The sequence below is a fragment of the Syngnathus floridae genome, chromosome 10 (genome assembly GCF_059516105.1).
Source record: "Syngnathus floridae isolate MCC-2025c chromosome 10, RoL_Sflo_1.0, whole genome shotgun sequence".
NCBI lineage: Eukaryota > Metazoa > Chordata > Actinopteri > Syngnathiformes > Syngnathidae > Syngnathus > Syngnathus floridae.
In genome coordinates this window covers 12,449,336-12,472,820 of record NC_142422.1, presented here as the reverse complement: position 1 = coordinate 12,472,820, position 23,485 = coordinate 12,449,336, and the positions used below count along the sequence as shown (strand labels likewise).

General features: G+C 47.3%; 1 protein-coding gene and 1 long non-coding RNA gene across 2 annotated transcripts; both read left to right on the top strand.

Annotated features, from left to right (window-relative positions):
* The first annotated feature begins 5,142 nt into the window (after window positions 1-5,142).
* On the top strand, window positions 5,143-9,225 carry LOC148392540 (uncharacterized). Its single transcript, XR_015860862.1, has 3 exons — window positions 5,143-5,185; window positions 5,360-6,058; window positions 7,153-9,225. It is a non-coding gene; the product is annotated as an uncharacterized LOC148392540 (long non-coding RNA).
* A 9,483-nt stretch (window positions 9,226-18,708) lies between these two features.
* On the top strand, window positions 18,709-20,879 carry cited4b (Cbp/p300 interacting transactivator with ED-rich tail 4b). The gene is made up of 2 exons (XM_088387738.1): window positions 18,709-18,993; window positions 19,435-20,879. Exon 2 carries the CDS (start codon window positions 19,440-19,442, stop codon window positions 20,157-20,159), a length of 720 nt encoding a protein of 239 aa, XP_088243864.1. The 5' UTR covers window positions 18,709-18,993; window positions 19,435-19,439; the 3' UTR covers window positions 20,160-20,879.
* The last annotated feature ends 2,606 nt before the right edge of the window (window positions 20,880-23,485 follow it).

Below are 23,485 nucleotides of genomic sequence, written 5' to 3'. Positions count from 1 at the left end.
GTCTTAGCAAATGACACTTGTATGGTCACCTTCCAAACTGATCAACGGGTTCAACAGGCAAATGACGCACTGGCTTACCTCATGCAATTCATCATCCACTTGCTGCAATGATTTAGTCACTTCCATTTGTCTGATGTAAGTGCATTGAGAAGACTGATTTCATGTCTTGAATATTACAGTCAAGCAGAGTTGCATCACGGGCTGTTAATTACGGTCAGCGTGGAGTTCCGCTCATCTTTTCCATCACGGGCTGCACTTCTCTCCACTGGTCACGTTGTTCTTGAACGTTAGTCACCTTGATCCCTCTCAATTAATCATTATGGGTGAGACAAAAGTTGGATTTAGAAATGGGTTGCTTGAAAGCAGAAAAAAATAGATTTTTAAATAGGAGTGGTTTGTGGATTATGTCTCGAGGGATTTTCTTTTTGGGGGGCAAACCCAAGCCAAATATTCAGTTGCCAGTTGTCACAAGAGTAAACAGGATGTGCACAGCGTAAGGGAGGGGGGAAGGGGGGAGAGTCTCTAAAGGCGGCGCAAAGAAAGCTAAGTTGAGTGCATCCGCTTTTTTGACAGACAACGTGAGTGTTCGCAGTGCCGCAAAATGACACGGCCGCACATCATTTTCCTGACGGGTTGTTTGGAATCAGCGGAGCACTGACTCATGATGCTATAAAAGAAGCAGCTGATCGCTTTCAGACAAACAATGACAAATTGAAAAGAAGAACTCAAGATCGGATCAGCGCTTCTATTCTTACGAGAACAAACACGTCAAGAAAGGTTGAGAGGATGAGAAACCTCCTCAAGGCCTCCTCAAAATGTCTGCGAAGTATCCTGAACAGAAACTCAAGGTTGGGGTTTATATTCACTTAGCACATCCTTTAATATCTTCAGGACCCAAACCATTTGGTGATTTGTAAACAAGAAGCAGAAATGTATCTGCAGTTGACAGGAGGCCAGTGGGAAAGCTTTCTTTGTTCTGATCTCTGTTGCGGTCATAAAACATGCCGCAAGATTCTGAGTGAGCTGCGGCTGTTTGATGCTCTTTGGAGAGAGCCCAGTCCGGTCAGAAGACGTCTGTAATAAGCAAGTCGACTGAAGAAAAAAAAAAAAACATAGAGGTCTGCTTGGTCACCTTTGATCCAAGGGGAACGTCTTGCAACCCCAAACCGAGCCTATCGATATGACCTTGAAGTGAGCCAGCTTGCTCCATAGGCAGTCTTTTGTGGCAGCCATGTTGCTTTTCACCGTGCAACTAGTTTGCTTCCCAACGAATGAGCGACGGCCGTCAGGCTCTCCTCATGTAAATTTCCTGACTGCGGCGGGTCTCCGCCCATGCCATTCACTCGGACGCCCGGAAAAGCACGTTGCGTTCAACTTTAATAACGCTATATTTTTGGTATCCGTGCGAGAGATTTATGGGGACGCTTCATCCCGCGGGTGGAGTCAGGTCGAGCACGCGGCCGTGCGGGGACAGATGGAGGCGGGGTGTGGACTGACAAGCAGACAGACAAGCGTGGCTGCTAATGTAGCAGGCGAGGAGGCGCCGATGGCCTGTTGCCAAGGTGACACGGGCCAGCCGGCTCGCGTCTCATTTGCAGATGCAAACGAGACCTCGCAGCTCTCACCGACGCTTGCTAAGTCTCCTCCGGAGACGTCGACTCCAGCCTCGCTCCCGGGAGAGCGGCTCCCGCTGCCGCGCACACCTCATATGACCAAGCAAGAAGGCGTACGCCGCTATTTGTTTGCTTTTCACGCTTTCTTGTGATCTGCCTCCTTTGTTGGCTCCTTTTGAGAAGAAGGATTGCTAGTGGCTCTTAAATGTCCAGCAACCCCCCACATTGACATCTTCCCTCTTGTATCCTCCAAGCCTCCATTGATTCTCTCCCTGTTGAATTGAAGCGGGGGGGGGGATTTGAATAACAGCTCTCAGCCGACGCAGCACTCCATCCCGGCGACAACAAAAAGGCAGACTCCTTTGTTTAGCTAAAGGTAAACAGCTGGGGACAGATGATGCTGGCCAGCCTGCTTTATGTGGGGTGACAAGGTTTTGTTGTGGATGACACACATATGAATGGGGAGCCATTCAAGTCAGATAGGAAGATAAATGAAAAAAAAAACACCTTCTGATTTGTTTGTCAAGATCAGAAAGTATCGTCGGAGGGCCCCAAAGCACCTGAAAGATCGGCACAATGCGCTGTCGTTTCGTAGCGAATCCTCCCGTGAAAACAAACACTCGTATCGCATTGACAATTTCCCAGCAAAATGATTCAGCACATGCTGACTCGAACTTAAAGGGGAACGGAGGACAAGATGGCGCAACTTTCTCTTACATGGAAACGTGCATGTCATCTATCCTGACTCAACTGGCAGGATAAAATGATTTTAACCAATTAATCGGCGGATGACTTAAAAACACGATACAACAATTGAAATAACGTCTTTTTGGTCGTTTGACCCTTCCGACAATAGGGATATGAATTACAGAAAGAAAAATTTGTCAATTTTAGCTGTTTTTATGGAATGAATGGCATGTCAATTTTAAATGTCATCTTTGTCGTATGTTGTAATGTGTTGTGTAAAAAAAAAAAAAAAAAAAACTACATTTGGCAAAAATGTGCCAATATTTACTCATTTTAAAAGAGCTGATATTGGCTTATTAAAAGAATGGACCCCGATCTCATTTTAAGAGCAGTGAGCACACACAAAATATTTCGTCGCCATGCTGAGGTCTTGCACGTATTAAAAATCAGTTATGAGGTTAAAGATTGGTTCATGTGTAAAACCCTTACATAATTTGGCCTGCATCCATTTTGTTTTCATTTCAAAACAATTGCCAAGGAAATTGCAAAAGTTCTGGAAAATCTCCGAATGGCACGAAAGCAGCAGTCGGACAAGTTTACCATGACGCATTTTGCTGTGGGATATGTCGATTCAAGAATCCGCGTTCAAAAACAAGCTGTTATTGTCACCCTTGCATGAACATCATCTCTCCCCCCTCAAAATTGCTGCAAGTAATTAATGAGAGTGAAACACGCTATTAGTTGCGAGCATTTTGCAGTGGTGAGTACAAAACGAAGGGCCATTAACAAGTGAGGCCGACGCTCACTTATGAGAAATGCCACATATGCTGCCGCGCCGCACAAATCCTGAATGCTTAAATGCTCATGAATAATTAGGGCATTCTCTCGGCGAGCAGATGTCTCTTTCTGCCGAGCGCCGCTCCTCGCAAGGATGAACTGCCAGCGAGATAAGCCTGGTGGAGGAGCCTGGTGAGTGTGTGTGTGTGTGGGGGGGGGGGGTTGTCTCATTCTACTCTTTTTCCGAATGTTAAAGCTGAAAATATCGGCCGACCCGGTCTGCTGTGACAATCGAGCATTTGGCTGCACTCCCCCGTCCGTCCGTCTCTGTAACGTCCTCTCACACCGAAAGCTGATCAATGCCTCCGGCCCACTGGCTGACCTTCCCCCAAAACACACACAGAGCCCATAACAGGGTTTATTTACGAGCATTCCCACTTGAAGCCCCTCAAGTCCGGCGTGGCTGTGCTGGGAAGGACCCAGCCATAAATTTGCTACTACCTCACCACTTTAATATTGATAATCGCTTGTCTTGTCTAAAGAGAGACGACACTTTGTCTTATGAGTACGTTGCTGAGCTCCGAGGACTCTTGCTTTTAATAGCTAGGTGCTTGAAGGGGGGGGGGGGGCTCTTAACCTAGGCTTCAATGACACCCCATCGCTCAATAGTATGTTCGGGAGATCGGTGGAGGTTAAAGGGAAAATTGACTTCCCTAATGACCCTATTCTTTTGTTACAGCCTACAAAAAAAAAAAACGATCTCCTTTAAGCATACTTGGGCGCCATCGCAAGTTTGCAGCTAACTGACTAAACTCGATCATTTCACTCTTATCGGATTCTGTTTTACTGTTTACTGGTTTTGCAATCAAACTGGAACGGCATCATCAAAAAACATGATCAATATGCAGGAACAGAGGTAGCGAGAGATAAGGCTTGCATTTTAATAAGCTTCCACTCTGGGACCATATTTTGTGATGTCGTAGCAAGCAGAAGGCGAAGAAGAAGCCTTGGAGCCAAAGTCGCTCGAGAGGGATTGAAAAACAAAACAGCCAGATAACAACATGGAAGAAAAACAACGGCCTGCCTTTACAAACACGGGAACGTTGTCATTTGGTGACCAAAACTGATTCCAATCAACATGCTGGACGTCACAGATGACATCACCTTAGCACAGATACAGGGATGAGAATTTTCAGCGGATTTGCGTGTTTTTTTCCGTTGAAAGTATCACTTTTGTGAATCGTGTAACTTCATTGAAAAAATTATTTGTTTGTTTTATATATGGGACGAAGCGGCCGGCCAGCTGGCCGGGCAACGTTAGCCTCAGCGACTTGCGAGCATTCCCCCGCCCGCCGCAACGGCATCTTTAGGCACATCTCAAGACAAAATTAGTTGAGATGTGAGTATGGAAATCGGCTTGCGTCTGTAAACCTAACTCACTGGCAGCAGTGATGCGACAACATCCGCCTTATTTTCGGCAGCATTTCCACTTGCTAACTTAACTTACACGGAGAACTAAGTGTTTTTACACCACCACAATGTGAATTTGCGATTGGGTTTTCATCACTTGTAGATGAGTTATTTAGTTAGATATATCTAGGGCCTACTCAGCAAAAGGTTTCACCAGCATGGCGAACGTTTTGGAGAAAAAAGACGAGGATCGTGCCAGGGAAATAGACAAGTCGAACGGGATCAAGAACTGCTTCAGATGGGCATGGCTCGAGATCAGCGTCATCGTACAACTCGGAACATAGTCCGTCAGTCTGACAGAACATATCCGTAAAGTAGATGTCCCGGGGAAGGTTTTGAGTAGGTTTTGTGCGCTAGGAACATTAAGGAGCACATCGAAACAAAAAAACACAGAGCTACGTTTTTACTTTTACAAGCATGTGGGTTTAGAAAGTAACATGATGTTACATCAGGGGTCTCAAGCTCCAGTCCTCGAGGGCCGCATTCCTGCATGTTTTCCAAGTTTCCCTCGTTAAACACACCTGATTCAATTATCAGGCTCCTGCAGAACGTGAGGATGAACTGATCATTTGAATCAGGTGTGTTTAACGAGGGAAATGCGGCCCTCAAGGACTGGAGTTTGAGACCCCTGTTTACATGTAAGATAATGTTAGCTAATGTTAGGCTATTGTCATGATAACGTTAAAGAACAAATATTCAATGATATATATATATATATATGATATATATATATATATATATAGTATATATATAAAATCCCCCCCCCGCTACTTTTCCGTGGTTTTTCACATTTGCCATTCTCATCCCTGCAGATATTGTATGAAATGCCGATGTCCATCCGATGCTTTCCGTCCGGTCCCGAGCGTCATTGTTTCGCCAGCAAGTCGAGACGGCTCGCCTCCTGAGGCGGCTCCTCTGTCCAAGCGGGATTTATATCCGGCCAGATCGCGCGCCGCAAATTATACTCTCCTGGCCGACACGTTCAATAAAAACAGAAGCTAACAATCCCCTGGAGGTTGGCGGGATTTATGCTGGTATGATGCTCATCTACTGAGGGAGGGTCTTCATATGAGCCCTCGCGGGAGGCGCCAGGCGAGCAAGCCCACATTGCTGGATTTCCCCTGAAGGTCCAAATCCAATTTAAGACCGATTATTTTTTGGACTTCATTTCGATGTAGATTACACATGATTCTGATCTGTTTACATTGGCGGCCAACGTGAAGCAATCGGGATGAAAGTCACAGAGTGTTGAATTTGTTTTGATTACATTTAGTTTCTGTGTCACTTTTTCATGTCCACGTGTTAGTTTTGTTTGTTTTCCACCAGCTCTGTTAGTTGGTTTGCGTTATCAGCTCCTTTCAGCCACCTGTGACTCGTCCAGCAGGTGTGTCTCGTTGTCTCGTTCGTTTGCTTGTATTGAGTCGCTGCGTTTTGGGCGGTTCTGTGTTTGTGTCAAGCGGTGCCTGTGCCAGCCACGCTAATGTCGTCATGCTACGTTTCCTTTTTAAAGGGTTTGTTTGTTTGTTTATTCATTTATTTATTTAATTTTTGATGGGGTGACTGCTGACTGATTCTTTTGCGTAGGCCTACCTTGTTTGCATTTCTTTAATGAGACTCAGTTTGCCTCCCCACATCCGTGCATGTGGTTCCTCCACTTCTAGTCGTGCGTTAGTGACATGAATAAGCATGAAAAATAGATGTATTTACAGTATTTCACTCAAAATACTGAGACGCCATGTGACTTACTGAGCAACAGACCAAATTCAAATGTATCTGTACTGTGTTTTGGGCCTGGGGGTGTGCATGTCCTACACAAGAACGGTCACACACGTGTGAAGAAATTGATATTAGCACAGCTCAGATAACTTTAGCCTGAAGCTAGCTAGCTAGCTAGCAGCTATACCTCGTCAATTCAAGCCCGGTGGGCCTTTAATCCAATCTGCATCAGCATAGATCCGATGCATGTTTTAGCTGCATTTTGATTCCGAGTCAAACAGATCCAATTACATGCTTTTCTTTTTCTTTTTATGCTTTTGTTGCGCATATCCAAATTAGGACAACGGCGTCACTCGAAGGATGCCTATATGCCTCACGGTTCCGCTTATTTTATAAGCCGAGGGAGCCTCGGCCTTTCAATTAGCCATCCTCCGCACAGAATGACGTTCCGCCGGCCACAGCCCGACGGTTTTATGGCGTGTAAATGCAAAATAATAAAGGTCTGTAAAGGTCACGCGGTGCCCGCCGCTAGGAAGTGCATCCAGCGCAACGTGACTGGCGAAAATCCGCGGACAGCAATAACTGTCAGTGGCAGACGGCGACACGCCATCCGATCACGGAGAGTTGCGTTAAAGGTCGGCCAACGCAAACAAGCGCGCCGGCGGTGTAAGCGTTTATGGATTTGTTTCTTGGGGGATTGACATGGATGGGAGGCGACTTGAACTCTGCGATTTCAAACGGGGGGAGGGGGAGTCTACCGGGGAAACAATGTTGTTAAGGCGATTGAATTACACGCAAGCAAATTTGAGCAAATCGATGAGGCGCAAAACATGTTTAGGGCTCCGAGCTCATTGATTGTGATGCATTTTTTTTTTTTTTTTTTTTTAAGGGCTGCACTGCCTGCCTGCCTTCAGTTATGACTGTACAGCACCGGGGACAAAGATATGAGTCACAAGGAGACGATGACTTATTCCTTGGCTGAGCCGCTCGACAGCTTTTAGTGTTCTATCTAGACATGTTGTAACCTTCCACTTTTCTTATTCATTCATCGTCATGTACACCTGCACAATCAGATGACATGAGAGCTGCGGAGACTCGTAAACAAAAAAACAAAAAAATGGACATTAAGAATGGTTAGGGTTAGGATGGTTTTGGGTTAACGCCATTGCAGTTCACATTTTGAGATTAATTAATTGATTCCTGAAAGTCTTTACGCATTAGTTATTAGGTAGAGGAATATTCCTTTAACAAATGAATCATGACTATAAAACACAAATCTACATCAACCTGTTCGGAAAAAGGCAAAGGGCACCTACATGAAATTTAAAAGAAAGTTGGCCATTTTGCTCGTGCGGGAATACCGACGCAAGGACACTAGCTAGACGTGTAAATAACTTCCACAAAATAAGAGCATGCTGGAGTTTATCTGGCTCTGTGGGTGTGCCTAATTTTGTGACCGTTGGGTGCACAAATTGTGTGGCGCTGAAACCGTTTGACTGTGGAAAGTGAAAGCGCGTCTCCGTCTCGGTTTTTTCGTTTTCGCTCAGGTGCTGACTGTTTTTGTCAAACGAATCTCAACGTTGACGGGAAGGTAATCCGAGACCCGATTGTCTAGGCACGCCAGTCAAATGGCAAACGGGTGATTGTGTGAGCCCGGCCAAAGGTATTTGTGTGTGAAAGGACGTGTGCGGGCCTGATCACCACAACAGCAGGAAATCTCGGCAGGAGGCCCGCTCATGCCCCCGATGCGCAGTCCTCTTGCAACTGTTGGAAAATAATGGCCGTTTGCCCCCCCCCAAAAAAAGAAATCTTTTTGTGAGAGAAGCAGTGTCGAAGCAGCCAAGTGCTATAGTGTGCTGATTTAAAATGTGCTCCAGCACATCTGTTAGGCGAGCGTCACAACAAGGTGATGCTTTACCTCAGCGCCTCAACTCATTTATTTCCCATCCGCTTGGCAAACTGGTCCCAACGTTTTTTTTTCCTTTGCTTTTTTATTCATCCCTTTTAGATGAACTTCACAGTTCCCTAAAATGCGAGTGGAGGCGCGAAGCCACTTTGTTTTGTGCTCAAAATGTAGGCACCGAGCCAGCTGGAAGCGCAATGGCGGGGTGAGGTGGGGGGGGCGGCGCTTTTGGAAGTAGCCGATGGCTGGTGTGCTGCCATTATCGTTGCGCTCAAGTCTCGGCAACTCGAAGTGACGTTCGCTTGCTATACCAAATGTGCTGCTGCTACAGAGACAAAGAAACATTCGCACACTGCTAAAGTCCCAAAATAATTTTTGTGATGATGTATTTGACTTTCACTTAACTTACTCGGCAAGGTGTCTCCCAAATTTTGTCTCTAAGCAAAATAGGGGATGCGACGCCTCGTAAATTGGACTTTCAAGTCTTTTTGTGGGTCTTTCATAATGATGCGCACGCCGCGGTAAGATAGCGACGACTTCCCCCGCCGATGACTTATTAGCGTAACACTTCTAAGCACAACGACGGCCCAGATAATTGCAGACCCCTGGTGGACCGCCGTGAAATTGTATTGTAACGTACACAAAATACGGCTCGGTTTAAACGCCGTCCATCGGGGTAATAATGGTCGTATTGATTCCAGCGGATCGCTTGATTGTCTGCGGTCGCTCCGACTTTTGCGTAACGTCATGCGTGACGATATCGTGTTTAGAATCGCATTCACGGCTTGTTCTAGGATCTCCCGCAGGGGCCGCACGCTCTAGTTTTCCATGTGAGGGGAAAAAAACACACCGTAGTTAATTTACACCGTGTTCTGCCATCATATTGACAAACTTCTAGTTTTTCTCTTCTGTGCCCTGATGCGGAAGTGGTGAACATAAACAAGATGCAGCGGCTTACGTAAGCGGGCGTCCGTTCTCTGTCCACGTCCTTCTCAATCAGGCCTCGGCAAAGAGCGATAACGCGGCTTCAAGTGCGCCGCAATTTCTGTTGGAGAGCCTCACTCCAAAAGATGACAACGCAACGCCAGCGCCGCACTCGCTCGTGTAAGCGAGCAAACCACCAAATTTGTTTAGCGTCTTGAGGGTGACTATATTTAGTGCCACCGCCATTATGCAAGAGCGCTCCAACAAATTCTTTGTATCAAACCGAATGCTCTGGGAAGCGTCGTCAACAGTATTGCCTTGTACTTTTTCCCAGTGCCGTGCTGTTAGCATTAACTCGCCCTCCCCTCCCCCAACACCATGCAACAGGGCGGAGGTCAAAACAGACGGCAGATAAGAGGGAAGGAGGAGGAGACGGAGGCTGGATGACGGTGGGGCGTGCTCCCTGACCGCAGAGCACAATGTCTTATCTTGTCCTCGCCCGTTATCGGCCGCACATGGAGCATGTGTCAGCCGCCGTCAGAAATTTTCATAATCATCAAGGGAAGGCAAAGAAGCAGAAAACCCCAGAGGTTGGGGAGGCCTGATGTGGAAGTGCTCCGAGGTGGCTTCATTATCATCCTGAACACAAGTTTTATTTGATGTGGCGCCATTTTTTTACGTGCCTTCTACTCAAAACAAATTGTTGCATCATGACTCGGCACATTGTGCTGTGCTAACTGCAGCGTGAAAAGGGCTTGAAGGATTTGAAAATGGCCAAACGTTCATATTCGCCCCTGCCAAAGAAGCCAAGAATCAAACCCAGAACCTCTCGACTATGAGGAAGACGTGCTAACCCCTTTGGCGTTTTTTTAATTGTTGTGCTGAATCTTTTCATTATTGTCCGAGCAACTACGGCTCTTATTTTTTCTTGGAGTCTCTGCTCATGCAGCACGTCTGTCCGTGTTCATGGCCAACCTGTCAATCATTATACGTAGCAACTATTCATCTGCGCCATCGCTGTCCTGTGTTAAAGTTCAAAATCAGCCGGTCAGTTGTAGTTTGCTACAAGACCTCAGGTGAATTTCCCCACGTCCTATCTTCTGGGTTGTTGCTTTTAAACAGCAATATCCCGGGCGGGGATGAGCCCAGTGCGGATCTTGGATAAGCCGCTAGCCTCGTGGCTTTGCTCCCTGCCCCCATCTCCCCGCCATCCGTTGGCTCCTTCCCGCTTTCAGCGCAACATGCACTACACTTGCCAATTTAATAAAAGGAGACTTTGTTGTGCGTAACTCCCCACCAGCTTCCTGCTTTTAGTGGCTAGAGTGTGGGCCAAGCGGGAAAAACAAGAAGAAGAACCCATCAAGGCAGGCAATTGGAGTCGCGTTTTAATCCGGACGTAACAAGCCGCAACGAGACGTTGCTCAACGTGCCAGAGCGAGGGTGGCGCAACACAGATGGCGGGAAGCAGAACTCATCGCTTCCTGTCGTAAGGCAACGTCCAACTATCAGCGTCCTGGCAAGAGACGACTTTCATTTTTGTATTTTGCTTCCTGCCAGCGTCTTGTTGGCCTTTTTTGTTCCTGAAAGTCATTTTATGTGAGACTGATACTCTCCCTGTCCTCCAATTTTTGGCACAACACCACATGTGAGAAAGTACCTGAAACTTAAAATATTTCCCACTAGCTAATGTTGAGCTCAAGTGAAATGCACGCAACTAGGCTGTACTTTAAGCCCCCATCCATCCCACCCAGAGAGCAAAAGTGCTCTGTTTTGCCGAGTTTTTTTTTTTTTATCCCTCCCCCCCTCCTCCCATCCACACTCACACACACACACACACACACACTTCCTGCTGTAATGAAGCGCTTGAGCGCTAACTGAGTCCAAAGTGATTTCTGCTGTGAGTCATTTGGGTAAACACGGGGAATGACAGCGCTGACTTTCAATTTGGGCTCAGCTGGTTCGCAGTCCAGTTGGAGCACACAAACGCACAAACGACAGACGCACACGCAGCTGTCAGAGCTTTGGGTGTTTTGTTTTTTTTTTTTCTTTTTTGCTTTGGGAAAATTGTCTCATGCTTACATGCAGCAGATGAGCGCGTTCCAACGGCCTCGGCTGTTATTGCACATTGACAGACGAACAGTAATCGAATTACTTCAGATTATTCAGAGTCGACGCTAAGGTGATGATTGTCGAGTCATTTTGGACAAATTGATGATCTCATTTTTTTACTCCTTAACTCACTGTGCCTCCAAGCACAAGGCAGCTCATTCATTCCTCTCCAGTGTCCTTGCACAAGCCCCTCCCCCATGTTGCTCATCCAATGACGTTCACATACCTTCTTTGTTGTGTCTTCTTTTCATGTGGCTGTTTGCTGAGATCTCTTTTTCTCAAACCCATACTGTGCCCCTCCCTCATGGGAGCAAAGTTGGCGAGTGAGTCAGTTCAACCCCTAACACTTAAAAAATACAAGGAGTAGTAGTGGGAACTATAAGAATTCTTAAATATTGTTCATACTTCACTTATGTTCACAAAGTCCAGCCAAAGTCGGCGTTAGCGATTGTTGCGTGCATTTGATAATTGTTGGCTTTTCTGAGTCACGCTTAACGCAGCCAATGTTTCAGATGCCCTTTGCCAACTTTGATGGGGAAATTGATTGAAAAACTGGTCAGCAAACCAACCCGGTCAGTTTTCAGGTACGCCAGCTGTGCTTTAGTCCCCTCCAAACAAGAACCTTTTGGAGACGAGAGCAAAGCCAAACAGGCCGCAGGTACGCACGTGCCAGCCGGGAAGAGTGTCGTCGGTGCTCAACTCCTCCTGACATCTGTGAGTCAATTTGCTGAAAGAGGAGAAAACATCCCTGCCCCCCTTCTCCAGCACCCCTCCTCCATCACGCCGTGCATCCCTTCCTCCAGCCGGCCGGCTTCGGCGCTGTCGCAAAGCCGCCCCTGTCTGGCCCGCGCCGCTGGGGGAGGGGTGCCATTCAGGGCCCGGCTGGTGTGATGAGGTTGGATGTCAAGAATGTGGCTCATGGTCGACTCTTTTGTGTGTTTTGTGCGAGATGAATAGGCCCACGTCGAGGCCTGGCCGCTTGCCGGGCTTCCTTGTTGACTTGTGCGCTGGAAAAGCCTTCAAGGCTTGGGCCCGCCTCTGCAAACGAGACAGTTGAGACAGTTTTACATGTCGTATAGTGTCACATCATTGTAGGACTGGACAGGTTGTCCTTTCATTTAGAGGCCTTGAGTACGGAACCGCTATGTAAATCACTACACTCCCTCCTCGCTTGACTAGTACCGGGACCGGTACCCCTCCTGTGCCGTGTGCACATTCCTCGAGGTACCTGGAAATATCATCAGCGGCTCCAAGGCAGGAAGTGCAACGGAGGGGACTTAATTAGTGTACGTGTATTGAGAGTGATGCCGCGGGCTAGTAACACCCAAGAACGGCATTGCTCGGAAATTGAGGCGGCGGGGGCTCGCGCTCGCAACTGTAAATGAGCTGCAAGACTGGACGCACGAGCCGTTGCGCGGTTTACCGAGCTTGCGTGATGTCATGATCGACATGTGTGAACACCTGCAGGCACTAAGCCGACTTATCATGCCTCCGGCATCCAGATAAGAAGAAAAGGGAATTCTCAGCGACGGCAGCCGCAGCGCGGAACGTTATTTTAGCCGTTATCTGACTCTCTCCCTCAGACTTCCCTTTGAGGGCTCCACTTTTGCAAAAGCAACTCTTCCACCAGGCTTTCATACGGCCCCCGTGTCAACGTGCAACCACAGAGGAAATTGGAGGACGGAAGGCAGAGGATAACCGATCAACTGCCTCTCCTCCAAGGCAGAAAAAGATTGCCGAATGTTTGAAAAGGTGTTGTTGGAAGGAGTCCAATATCTTGCAAAAGAGCATTTTAACTGACAACCACAGAACAGTTGCAAGAGGGAATTTCCGCCTTAAAGTAGACGTGGGGGGGGGGGGGGGAGTGGTGAAGGGAGACAGCACTCTGAAGAGAAGTGACAGTTTGGATACGTTCGCACAAGAACAATCTTAAGCAGGATGGTTTTTTTTTTCCCCTTTCCAACTCCACCACAATGTTGTCAAGACATTTTCACACTTGCGGCCGTAACAAGTGAGACGATTGTGAGACGATTGTGAGACGATTGTGTGCATTCACGCATCTCATGTGGCCCAAAACATATTTGCACTTTGCCAGCAGTTTTCCAAAGATTGTGTTTCAGGCTAACAAAGACAGTCGTGTGTGATGTCATCAAGAACATCATCTGCAGATTAAAGAGGATTTCAAACCGCCCTGGTTGGTTTTTGCAGCTGTATTTCTGGATGGCTGCCAATCAGCAAGAGCTAAATTGCAAACATTTTTGTTCCACGTCTTTAGCTCATTGAAGACCTGAAGAGACCTGATGAGGCCCGCTCTTTAAAATGCCAAGCTACTTGAAATCGTTGATGGAAAGACGGCTGGACACTCTCGCGATGAGGCAACACAGCTGGCAGATTTGGAAGGAGCTCGCTAACGTCTGGCCCCAAGCATTTACTTTATCATCCAGATGAAAATATTGCATTTTCATCCAAAAGATTTACGCAAGTTTTTTTAAATAATTTTTTTTCTGCAATTTTTTAAAAAATAATTCCTATCTGGGTGGCACTGGCCTAATGATTAATTAGGCTGCGTGGACTGTGTTGTTTGGATGACTTGTGGATCAAATCTAGATCACGCTTGTTTGTCGACTGTTGCATTACCCTGATAACAGTTTATTTTTAGATGTGTTTTTGTCGCAACATGCGCAAGTGAACTTTTTGCACTTGACTTAACCATGTGACCACACACGAAACGTGACTCGGTTCTGTTACGTGCCGAGCGTCCAAATCAACAAAACGGAATGTTCCCTCGTGGCTCTGTTTGCAAAAGCAAAATTCAAGCAAAACATAAGAAAAGAAAAAGCAACACTTTTCCTGCAGTGAAACGCGGAGGAGGCTCGTTGATGTTCTTAGGCCACTTTGGATCTGTTCTCGGTGTACCGGCTACAATTACTTCTAATGATGTTCAAGGAGCAAAATGTGCTGAGTGGTGTCAGACAGCTCGGTCTCAGTCACAGGTCATGACTCCCGCAGTGAGATGAAGAGCCAAAATCCGCACCAAAAAATGTTTGCCCTTTAGTTTTGTTCTGTTGGACCAGCGCTCAAAATCACTCGCGCTTGTTTACAAATTCATTTGTTTTATTTTTGTGTTCCAGGAAATGGAACGATAGGAAACCATTTTCTTCAGCTTCTTTTGAAATGAAAGCAATGCAAGGAGGGTTCAGTGTAGCATTAGCGGTTCATGTTTGACAACGTTTCTCCCCAGCTGATGTGGGTTGTGTATAATTTTAGAAGTAGAAATTGCTGTAGGCGGGGGAAAAAAATACCTTCAAATAGCAGTGAAAGTACAACAAAAACAAGGTGAGTCAGCATTCATGTGGAACAATCACAAATGTCGGAAAGCTCCTTCCCAAAGTGGTACATTCTGACCACCCCCAACATAGACGGACCCCCCCTCCCCTTTTTTTTTTTTAAACTTTCACTCAACCCCCGCCCGTTTCAGCCTCCAATCCAAAGTCCCTCTCAGCCAGTTGTGTGTTCCAGCCAGCGCGGTCGGTCCGCTTGACTCAGAACCTTCCTCCCCCGGTAGCCTTGACTCAGGCTTATTGCCCTCACTCAGCTGCTCAGCCCCACGCTGGCTGTTGATTGGTGCAGCGGAGAAGGAAGCCTTGGGAGTATTTATAGAGACGCTCCGGTTTACCAGAACAATAACACCCCCCCTCCCACTCACCCCTTCGCAAACATACAAAGAGGCCACATGACTTTTAGGTTTCACGTGGGACACTTTGCACGTCGCTCACATACAGCGATAACAAACCCAGAACATGAACTTTGCCAATGGTGGCTCCCGACGTGGGCTCAAAACAAAATGGAGCTGCCAGGACGGCAATTAACTTTCAGGAAGTGGCCCGCAGTCAGACAGATCTTGTCCAAGTTCCTCTTGGAGTTGGGAGGGTGTGTTTACATGACAACAATATGTTTTGCATACAGACGAATACATTGAAACACGATCTATGAGAATGTAAACAAACTGGTTTTGGGACGCCTAATTCTGTGCCTTTAAGGGCCTTTATGGGGCGTGAGCGCATTCGTGACCTCGGGGCTCGGCCAAATAAGTAATGTAGGTCCTCACCTGGCAATCCTGCCTTCAACGTCAGCACAATTGGATTGTAATTACTCGAGCATGACAATGATTTGGCACGAGAGAGGATAAAGCAACAGCGGCAGCGTCTTCTTGTTTGATGTTTTTCTTATGTGCAGCACGGTCGGGCACGCCCAACAGATTGGCCATGTTTGTCGGAACAACAATTGTCGGCGCTTTGTTTTTGTCACATACGTCAGACAATTGATGTGCTGATGCCGCGTTCGAGGTGACGGGCATGGGCCATCGCGGTGAGCGGAGCACGCCAAACGACGATTGCGCAAACCTGCTATCGGCTTGGCCTTTGATTTTCATTTTCCTGAATGAGACATTGGAAATTTGGCCTCGGTTCTGACACCTGCTACAATTTGGTCTGGATGGCACGCCGCGGTACAGTTCATATGTGGCGAAAGGGGTTCCCCGGGTTGTTTTGCGTCAGCCACAAGAAGAGCTTGGCACCGTCATGTACATTTACCTTGGTCTAATTGGCCAATTACTTGCGCAATATAGTGCCACTGTTTGTCTTCTTTTCATTCAATCCACGACAAAGTCGAGAATTGCTTGAATTAAAATTCTCCCCAAAACACTCATAAGCACACAGAAAATTAGGGTTGGGATAAATATTTGAAATGAAAGATATATCTAACTGTATGGTATCAGGTCTATGTCAATTCTGTTGTCAAGCAGTTCAGGACTCAACGTGTGCCAACATTTTGGCCTGCGCGACACATTTAACCATCTTGTGTTATTTGCCAGATCATCAAACAAAGAAACACTTTGATGCAGTCTTTTGCCAAACCAAACAAAGGTTGTTGTTGTTTTTTTTAATGGGACTTACAAAAGCGTATTTGGACTGAGACAATTTGGGTTGGTTCTTTTGAAGCCCTCACAATCAAATGAAAACAAAACGGCTTCTGTTCTGAGATGAGCTTAACCAGTCCACTTTGGGCACCCTTTCATTTGCGGTATTGCACTTCGGAGTCACCACCCAAATAGCTGAAGGGGCGGAGCTAGACACCTGTAGTTAATTGATCAGGTGACAGAAAATGGTCTTTGGGGGTGGAATGGGAAGTGTGCATATTTGGAGAATGCTTTAGCTAACTGTATTCTTTCCTGGAATCTATTTTTCAACTCATTTTATGTATATTGTCTTTTATACCGTTTTTTTATCGTCAAAGTAATTGTCGGATTACAATTTTACGTAAGCGACACAAATGAACATCACGTCCAAGGTGCGTTTGTCATCCAATTTTTCCACATTGCTACAAAGGTAGGCAAGCAGTTCGGTCTGAGGCTCTTAAGTACCTAAATCCCATCGCAGACCATTTTCTATTTTGCGCATGATTGGCTGTTGTCAAAGATGAGTCATGCGTTGGTTCATTTTGAAAACATTTACGAGCGCGTCACCGTCTCATAATATGCCGCCAAAGGCAGCCCCGACCTTTTGGGGCTCACGCTGAGGCGCAGGCCAGTGCCTCCACGCCAACGTGGGGGTGAAGCGCCACTTGCGCCTTGTTCCTCCTATTAATGCAGTCACATGACCCGCCCCCCCCACCTCAGCAATCACACATGCACACTTGTTCACACATTAGGAATCAATAAATGGCTCAAGGCGGCCACGTGTGTGCGTGTTTGTTTGCTTGTTGAGTGTCGGTTGGCCCCGCCCCCGAAATCATGGACTACAGTCGGCGGGCAGGATACATTGATCCAATGTACACAAAGCGGAAACTCGTCACTGTTTTCCAGAAATGTTTGTTGTTTGTCTGACATGTCCTAAAAATAACATTAGCCAGCAAGCGTACTGAAACGTACATGGGTCGCTTCCGGACAGCCGTGACAAAGGACATGCGCAGGAACAAGCTCCAGTCCTGAAGCAGATGACTTGGTGGAAACCGGACCAAAGGTCAATACAAGTTTGGTCTGTTTTTTTCTAACTTACTCACCACAGCGTCGTCCTTCAGATGTTTTCAATCAGCACCAAGAGGGCAATAGCAACGCAAACATTTTTTCAAACGTATGAGTGTGATCGTGTGCCGTTTCACTGCGGCTCAACTGGGTACGCAAGAGCAACTGATGTTGATTCTGTTTTTGTTTTTTTTCATTGACTGGCTGAGTTGCTCAGTGGAGAGTGCCCTTCACCCTGGAGTGCCTTATTAATACTCAAGCCTGGCCAATGTCACACAATGACAAAGGCCTGTCCAGCGAGCGTTTGCCATTTCCAGACGCATTCCCCAGACCATGGCACGAGGTCGTTGTCCTCAAGGGGGCAACCGGCAACACGCGAGGCCTCATCGACGGACAGTGGGCGCACGGAGCAGCTCGCCGCACAGCTGTAGCTACATGGCCTAGAATAGCGCATTCCTCTGTGCTCCCCTCCTCGCGAGGGCCTACTTGCTGGTGGACGTGCACAAACAAACACAACAAAAACAAAATGTTTTTGGATTCTCACTTATTCCTCATGTCCACTTAAGGCAAGCTCGTGTCATTAGTGAAATGTCTGCTGCCTTTCAAGGCTTTTGTTGCTTCCTGTGTGTCTCGCAACACGTCTCATGTCTCCTGAGTAAAAAAAAAAAAAAAACAGGTCAGCTGGCCGCAGGGTCTTTTCCTATTGGGCCCTCCTCTTCCTCTCTCTTGAATAATCCGGTTGATGACATCACAGCGGCTACGTTTGCACCCAGCCAGGCAGCAAGGCTTTGGCATGAAGTCAATGGGGGAGAAGAAGAAGAGGAAAAGGAGGACACTGCCATGTAAACTGCATTTTTGTGACCAGCCAGCTCGGCACTGAAAATGAGATGTCTGCTTCAATCAAGGTTTTGTTTTTTTTAAAGAAGGAAACAGAATAAGGTTATATTGCGAGTGAGCAATAACTGCATTAGGACATGGCATAATTTCATTTGTGGAAGTCATGTTTGTACATCACTGGCTCTGTAACATCCCATGCTGTCTTGTCCACAGCCACCCTTCTAAAAATACACCGGTAGGTCATTTGAACTCAACGATTACCCAACAGTGACCAAAAAGATAACGATCGTGTTTTGTTCTCGTCTTGTAATATTTCAAGCATGTTGAGTTATCACTGTGACAAAGGACAAATAATGGACAGATAATCTCTCTATCTATCTTTCTATCTTTCTCTCTATTTCTTTATCCATCTATCTCAAGGCAAACGATGTATTATTATTTTTATTTTTTTTAGAGTGAAAACACAGCAGGGGAGGAGAGTATTTAAATGTCTTTACAGTGTCAGCGCTCTCAAGACTGCCCTTTTCTCCGTTACGGCCCTGCACAATTACACTAATGGGCCAATGGGAAGACAGGAGTCGCCCCCTCCCCTCCTACCCACCGTGCCTCCGCCCCCCAACCTCCCTCCCTCCCTCCACACGGAGATCACCGCCTTCCTTCCTCGGGAGCTTTTTAGATGTGCATAATCCCCGAGTTGACCCAGAAAATCGTCAGTCGCTCGCTTGAAGATCAGATGCTGCAGTCTTTGTGCGCACCTCACCGGGCAATGACGTGCGGCCCCGCGGACTTCTCGCACTGAGCGAAGCCCCCTTCTACCTCCCTCCTCTCCCTCCCTTTCCTTCCTCAACGCAACGGATCACCGAACCTGGACCGAACCTTGAGCGGAGTAACTTTTTAGTTGGTTTTTTTTGGGCGGGGGGGCGGAGCTGAAGACGGTACGTGGTGCACATTTTGCTGTTGTACTGAATTGCAAGACGGAGAATGTTGTCTTTTCGTCGCCGTGTGCGCGCGCATGTTCCTCGCTCGCTGTCTCCTCTGCGCGTCGCTCCATTGTTTCCTCGTTTGTGTCAAAAGCGCCCTTAAAAAGATGATTATGATGATTCCGCGGCGGGGGATTGATTGGGAAGGCTCCGAATTTAGACGCGCCGCGCGTTGCATGATGTCATTGTTCTTTGTTGCAACCTTGCGTGCGTGCGTGCGTGCGAATGTGAGTGTGTCCCCCGTCTCCTGCCGCTCTATTGCATTGAATTGGACACTGAAGCCATTTTCAAAGGCATGGCTTATTGTCCTGCTTGTGACGAGGAAGAAGACAGCCCGTTGAGTAAATGGCGCAAGGTGAGGGCTTGCTAACAGCCCCGCATGTGTTGTTCCCACAGGAGGCATGGCCGAGCACCTCATGATGCCCATGAATCACGGTTCGGCCGGCACCGGTCTTCACGCGTACCGGATGGGCATGAACGGCCTGCAGGCGGGCCACCCGCAGCACGGCCAGCAGACGGCGGCCATGCGGGCCATGCCCGGTGGCCAGATGATGCACTACGCCGGCGCCCAGGCCGGCATGGACATGCGCCAACGGCAGGGCATGGTGGCCCCCGGCGGGCCCATGAGCGGAGCCCAAATGGGGCACCACCACCAGATGATGTACAACGGGCAGCAGCAGCACCACATGCACCAGGCCCAACAGCAGCAGCAGGTCCAACACCAACAGCAGCAGCAGCACACGGCCCAGCAGAACCAGTTCATGAACGGAGGCCTGACGTCGCAGCAGCTCATGGCCAGCATGCAGCTCCAAAAACTCAACACGCAGTATCACGGACACCCGCTTGGGCCCATGGGCGGCGGCGGCCACATGGGTGGCCCACCCAACCAGTACCGCATGAACCCGGCCCAGCTGGCCAACATGCAGCACATGGCGGGCCCGGCGCTGGCGCTGAACGGCATGGACGCAGACATGATCGACGAGGAGGCGCTCACCTCACTGGTGATGGAACTCGGCCTGGACCGGGTCCAGGAGCTGCCGGAACTCTTCCTGGGCCAGAACGAGTTTGACTTCATCTCGGACTTTGTCAGCAAACAGCAGCCCAGCACAGTTAGCTGCTGAGACCGCCGCTGCCTCGCCGCCCCGCTTCCAACCAACGGGCCTGGCTGCCCTGCCTGGCCCAATGGGACAAACGCACGGATGGTCTGTTCATCCCGTTTTTTTTTTTTTAGGCCCACCGAGCCGAGGAGCTGCGGCGCCGGGTGCGCGGAAGGAGAACTCTGCCAGCCGTCGTGGTCTACAGGGTGGTGGGGGAGGTTGTTTGACCTCCCCCGCTTCCTGGACCTGAATGTAAAAAAACAAAAGAAAGCCACTGAACAATGTCGCCGCGTTTCCTCCGAGCTGTATTTATTTCTAATCGGATGTGGAGAAGCTCCACCTGCCGGGGGACCGCGTGATTGGTCGCCATTTGACTTTGGTTTTTCAGTTCTTTTGCCCTCCTCATCCTCCAGCTTGCTCTTCAAATAAAATCAGAAGGTCCAGAAAGGAGCCTCAATCGTACGAGGCGTGGTCCACTTCTTGAAAAGTTCGAATTTTCATTTTGTTCTCCAAAATCAACTGCTTGTACTGTTTGAAGCTGTATAACTCCGACATGTCCTCACTGTTTTGTGTTCTCATGGAGACGTAGAAGCGCCTTAATCACGCCAATTCTTATTTATTATTAGAGGTTGTTAATAGTCGCTTCTTTTGTTTGTTTTGGGGTGGAAGAGATTTGGAAAGGAGAGAGGGGCGGGCGGTCTTTGTGTAAGGTTTTGAGGATCAATAAAGATGGCCTGGATAGAAGTGTGGCCTGCTTTTCCATTCATTGCGTAGCCTCTCGCTCCCGCTGTGCAGATCCCCCCCAAGCTATGTGCTGAGGTTCAACCCGCGGCGGCTGAGGGCACACCTCGCTTTCTACCGCCATGGAAACGCGTTGCAATATTTATACGGCGGAGGTGCAAGTCGGCCAATGGTCGCGGACGAAAGACCTGCGGGAAACCGACCCTGTTGCTCTCGATTGCTTGCAACTTGTTTGCTCTTTGTCCAGTCCTACTTTATGATTATCAGAATTCATCAGCTGTCACAAATGATTTTTCACTGCCATCTATGCTAATATAAGGGGATTTTCGAGTCAGCTGAAGGGCTGAACTCTCAAATGTTTCGCCGCTTGTTATCAAAATTCTGAGGGTGCACTGGCCAAATTCTACAATGTGACATGAATGTACATTTTTGGGGCATTTTGGTTGAGCGACTGGATCCAAAGCATATTTTTGTCATTTGAACTGGACTGGGGGGGGGGATTTCAAGTAATATAAACCGCAATTCAAGTTGAACATGGACGTACGTTAGGGGGTTAGGCTGCTTGCATTTGGCAAAAGAATGTGGACATTGCCACCTCTGGGAAATTGAGAATTGTCTGGCACGTGAGTTTGTTCCCGCTGATGTTAGGATGCCGAGTGGTGGACAGGTCGCTTAAATAAACACACTTACGAATTTAGCAACTTAAAAAAAAAACTACCTGTAGCCAGTCAAGAGGATAAAACTTGTATTTAACTAACAATTAGTTTCACTTACAGCACTGCAAACATTTGCTTCTTTACTGTGTGTGTGTGCGTGTGTGCGTTGGGGGAGGTGTGACTGGCCAAGGAATGCTTACCTTGATGGGGGTTTAAGTGACTTAAAGCTTGTAAGCCGCGACTCACAAGAGGCCTGGTGCCTTTTCACAATGCACACGCATACACACACACACACACACACACACACACACACACACACACACACACACACACACACACACACACACACACACATACACACACAGATAGCTGTCGAAGACTTTTGTGCAAGAAATTTCAGTCGTGCGAATTTTCAAATGTTGGGGTTAAATAACAGCGCCCCCATCTGGCAAGTCTGATGGTCCGAAAGGTTTTGTTGTTGCAGAAATCACCGAGGTGGTAGAATTGTATTGCGTGATAAGTTTCAAGTCAATCTCAACAAGATCTTCAGCCTTTGAAATTGTGCATTTGGGTCAAATTTGACCATTTCAATGTTTGTACCTGTTAGAGCAGGGGTCGGGAACTTAATGGCTCGGGAGCCAGATATGGCTCTTTTGGCGACGTTAAAAACTTTTTTAAAAAGAATACATTAGTACACTCAAAAAATCGGTTTTAATTCAAATACATTTTTTTTTAAATGGTATGGCTCTCACGGGAAATTATTTTTAACAAATGGGCATTTATGGCTCTGTCCGCCAAAAAGGTCCCCGACCCCTGTGTTAGAGAATGTCATTTGTTGTACTTTCAGCTGGAGAAATTTCAAGTCTGTTAGACTTCTCTCTTTCCTGTGGAGAACATTGAAGTAGGCTTTGTGTGTTCAAAATTCACGCGAACTTGCTGAGAAGAGCCGCCTTTTTCACGTTGATATTTTTGCAGTTTAATAACAGCTCACAAGCCCTTTTTGAGAACAATGAACCAGAGACAACTTAAGTGTGAGAAATTTCCTGTCAAAGCTGCACGTGATTGGAGGATGGCCGACGCGGACATTAGCCAAGAAAGCATCCGCTTATTTATTCAGGCATGTTGAGAGAGAGAAAAGATCGTAAAGTAGGCCGTGGCACATCACTTAGCAACGGGCCTCCAGCATGGCGCCGATTTAGTCAGACGGTATGTGTGTGTGGTTCCTGATCGCATGTTGCGTGAATGTTTTGCCTCCGTTAAAGCGGCAGCGCATAGTCGTTTGGTTTTATAAAGATGACAACAGCTCCAACGGCTAATGGGATGTTACGATGGCCGGCTGTAATAACGAGAAACCCGTCTAAGGCATTGCCACGGCGACCCTTAAATCACGTATCTTAACAGTCTGTTCTAATGCTAAGCTAACATTTTAGAATGCGTTCGTTTACTCAACTTATTGTGTCTTGCCATTGAAAAATGGTGGAAAAAAGCAAAGAAAATTGATTGTGAGATTTGCACAATGGATGACAGAGGAGGACGATCATCGGACGTGATTAAAAATTCATTTTCATGGTGGATTTTTCAGGAAAAACTGGACTAGCTTATAGCTGGAATCATAGAAAGGAGTGTATGATATCAAGATGAGACGTAGCGTGTTTCAATTCAAGTTTTTTCTTTTTGTTGTGAGATCAATATGGCTCGAGGTATGGAGTAATTTAAAAGATGTTACACATATATTTTATGTATGTATATAGCTATATCGTTTTTCTTAAAATGCAATAAAATTGCTATTGATGCTAATAATGGTGAATTAGGTCACTTAAGTATCCGTTGAGGGCAGGATCCAAAATTCACCTCCTGCCACTGGTTTTGTGTCTTGCAACTCAAATTTGGAGGTTATCACTCCTTGGTGGCCGCCAGCCTTAGTCAGGATGCGTTGACAACTTCTGCTATTTG